Here is a 3,479-nt window from a genome sequence, read left to right as displayed (position 1 = left end):
GAAGGAACATGAAATGTCTGCAGAGAGTGCAACAGAGATAGGGATGACACGTTGCTGTGATTGGAGGACTTTCTCTCCACCTCTCCTGAATCTCAAGGGCATGCTTGGATGGGTGGTCTTTGCTTACTCTTGAGCTGCCATTGGCTGTCTTCTGAGCTTCATGTGGTGCATGTTTTAGACTGAAACATAAATAGGTTACGATTATGATATAATTCTATAAACCATAATGAACACATCAGTAATTATATCTAGCGCTAAACAGGAAAAAATATTTTAACAATAACTTGATGCCTATCTAGTCACAGATGGGGTTAAAGATTATTTTCTTACGTAGGTCAACATTACAACTCAGTACACTAAACATAATTGCCTACTAAAAAATTTTACGTATCAATTGCTGTTAATAATTGGAATGATTTTAAATATTCAAATACATTGAATTCATTATTACATGTTTGTAGAAATTGTTCATTTGCATATGTGTATTATATATATGACAAATTATGTAAGTGAATTTAAATTGCGGGTCTCATCAAATTTAGTTAAACCGTTACACATCAATGTTTTAAAATTTGACTTTTAGCTTAAAATTGTTAGTCATTCTTAACCCTGCATAGGTAAGAATAAAAAGAGTAAACTTCACACTTTCTTTTGTATGTACAAGCTCAGATACAAGTACAAAACGTAACTGTATACATACTGTATCCATGCTATTAGCTTTCCTGGAAGTTCAATTAAAAACATCAAAGGAGTCTCTGGGGGCAAGGGCAATCATGAAAAACATGTATACGGAGTTGGGAAACCGTTCGCAAACCCAAGGAGAAAGTGCAGAAAGGAAATCAAAAAGAGAAGCAGAAAGAAAGGGAAACGTTCAGAAATCAAAAATGCGTATGTCCCTACTTAAGCCACATGCACAAGAGAAGATATTCAGAGAACATATAGCCACAGGTCCCAGACGTGCCCACCCCAGCCAGGCCAACAGCACCTGCAGGATCCCCGATGGCCCTGCTCTGCTCCTTCTTGGTGGCCCTGGTAGTGCTCAGCTGCCACTCCCTCGGCTCTCTGGGATGTGACCTGCCTCAGGACCATGGCCTGCTGCACTGGAGGGCCTTGATGCTTCTGCAACAAATGAGGAGACTGTCTGCTAGCTCCTGTGACAACTACACTAATGACTTTGGCTTCCCCCAGGAGGCGTTGGATGGCAAGCAGCTGCAGAAGGCTCAAGCAATCTCTGTCGTCCATTTGACGAACCAGAAGACCTTCCACCTCTTCTGCACAGAGGCCTCACCTACTCCCTGGAACACGACCCTCCTGGAGGAATTGTGCTCGGGAATTTCTGAGCAGCTGGGCCACCTGGAAGCCTGTCCCCTGCAGGAGGCCAGGGTGGGAGAGATGCCCCTGGTGAATGGGGACTCCATCCTGAGGAACTACTTCCAGAGAATCTCCCTCTATCTGCAAGAGAAGCAATACAGTCCTTGTGCCTGGGAGATGGTCCGAGCAGAGATCATGAAACCCTTGTATGCATCAACAGCCTTGCATAAAAGATTGTGGAGCAGAAATTGACACCCGTTTCAAGATGGAAATGATTCTCTCTGAAGAATACTATCACACTCCCATGTGTCCTGTAGTGTCAAAGACTCTCATTTCTGCTGTCATCATGACATGAACTGAATCAATCTGTCACATGTATTCAAGAGTATTAGGCAACTTGAAGTCAATGTTACAAACACCTGTCGCCCTCAGATGACCATGCTGATCTGCCTATTTATCTATTTATTGATTTCACTATAAGATTTAAGTTCTTTTTTATTGTATTATATTAGTTGTATCTTCCCTTTGTGGTTAAGAGAATTGTATATATTTTACATGTATTAAATTCTTTATTTTCTGTTGATTAATTGTTTCTATAGAAAACTTCTTGCATTTGTTTCTTATTGAAGCAGGAAACAAGTCTGATTACACCTGATGAAAGCACGGATTGCACCACTCTCTCACTCGTGATTTCGTTTTCACATTAGAAGTAATCGCGTCGACGTCCTGGAAGTCACTTTGCATGCTGTCATCACGGGAAAGGCAGACTTCACAAGTCCAATGCTGTCTCTGTGTCTTTGATTTTGTAGAAAAAATAACCATGGAACAATAATTGTAGTGAACTAATATCAGTTATGTTAAAGGGAAGAGTGAGAAGAAAAGAAAATATGAATTCTGTAAGTAGAAAAGGAAACAGACATGTCAGGAAATAAAATAAAAAGCACCAGATACATTCCACATCACATGGTAGACACCCAAGTGCGAATATTCATTATGCAATGGATTGTTCAGGGGGCACCTGAGTGTCTCAGTTGGTTAAGTGTCTGCCTTAGGCTCAGGTCATGATGCCGGGGTCTTGGGATCAAGCCCTGTGTCGAGCTCCCTGTTCAGCTGGGAGTCTGCTTCTCCCTCTCAAACTCCCGTGCTTGTGCTTGCTGTCTCTCTCTGTGTGTCATATAAATCAATAAAATCTTTAAAAAACACATAGCAACACAAACAAAAGGGATCCTTGATCCTGCCATTTAGAAGCCATTCCATTCACATAAAGCCCAGGGAAGGAAGCGGTTGCCTGGGAAGATAGTGTAGAATGAGAAATGGTGCCTCAATCCTCCCCTGGTTAAGGAAGAAAAAAGCTACACTGCAAACAATGGTGGAATGGCCATAAGGCAGTAGCATAAAAGCGAATATTGGTTAAAAGTCTATTTCAAAGCCGAGAAAGGTTTCAAGGAATTGCATCATAGCAAAGGATGCATGGAAAGGGTCCATGAAGCCAGGAAGTAGAAGGGTTGTGACCACGGGGACCAGCTGTTTTGATGGAATTACTCACCAGAAACCATACTGGTGGCAGAGGAAAAGCGAGGAACAGAACAGAAGCTAGTGACCATAGAAAGAACATAGATTGGGAGATTTACCTTCTTTGGGTTAATTAAACTTCCATGAAAAAATGAACTAATAATTGAAATGGGAGATGTCTTCAAATGTCTTCTAAGTCATGTAAAGCATATCTAAAGAAAAGCAAAGAAAAACGAAAAGGCATGAAAAGTGTACAGGAACATTCTGCAAATGAAAACTACCCTGTTCTATTGAAGACTCATGAATAGAAAGAACTGAAGATGAATGAGGGGCCAGGGCAGCCCCCACTGGTCCGCCAGGCCACCAGAAGCCCTCAGGTGCAGCGCCCATCCCCTCTGCTGGGCTCCTCCTGGATCCCCGTGGCAGCATCTCAGCTCTGGGCTGTGAGCTGCCTCCTGGCCCCGGGCAGCTTCACAGGAGGACCTGTTGCTTCTGACACAAGAAGGAGCATCTGTTCCTTCCCTGACCCAGGGACGGCTCCTCTGGGACATGGTGCGTGTCCGACAGTTCAAGGAGGCCCGGGCCAACTATGTCCCCCACAAGATGCTCCAGCTGGCTTTCACCCTCTTCCTCACCAGGCACCGCCATTTGAAGCC

The 3,479-nt window shown here is 43.3% G+C and overlaps 1 protein-coding gene across 1 annotated transcript; it reads left to right on the top strand.

Moving 5' to 3' along the window:
- Positions 1–536: 536 nt before the first annotated feature.
- LOC131812572 (interferon alpha-1/2-like) lies at positions 537–1,563 on the top strand. Its single transcript, XM_059142289.1, has one exon. It carries the CDS (start codon positions 1,000–1,002, stop codon positions 1,561–1,563), a length of 564 nt encoding a protein of 187 aa, XP_058998272.1. The 5' UTR covers positions 537–999.
- The last annotated feature ends 1,916 nt before the right edge of the window (positions 1,564–3,479 follow it).

Source organism: Mustela lutreola, chromosome 12 (genome assembly GCF_030435805.1).
Source record: "Mustela lutreola isolate mMusLut2 chromosome 12, mMusLut2.pri, whole genome shotgun sequence".
Taxonomy (NCBI): domain Eukaryota; kingdom Metazoa; phylum Chordata; class Mammalia; order Carnivora; family Mustelidae; genus Mustela; species Mustela lutreola.
This window is presented reverse-complemented; position numbering and strand designations above follow the sequence as displayed.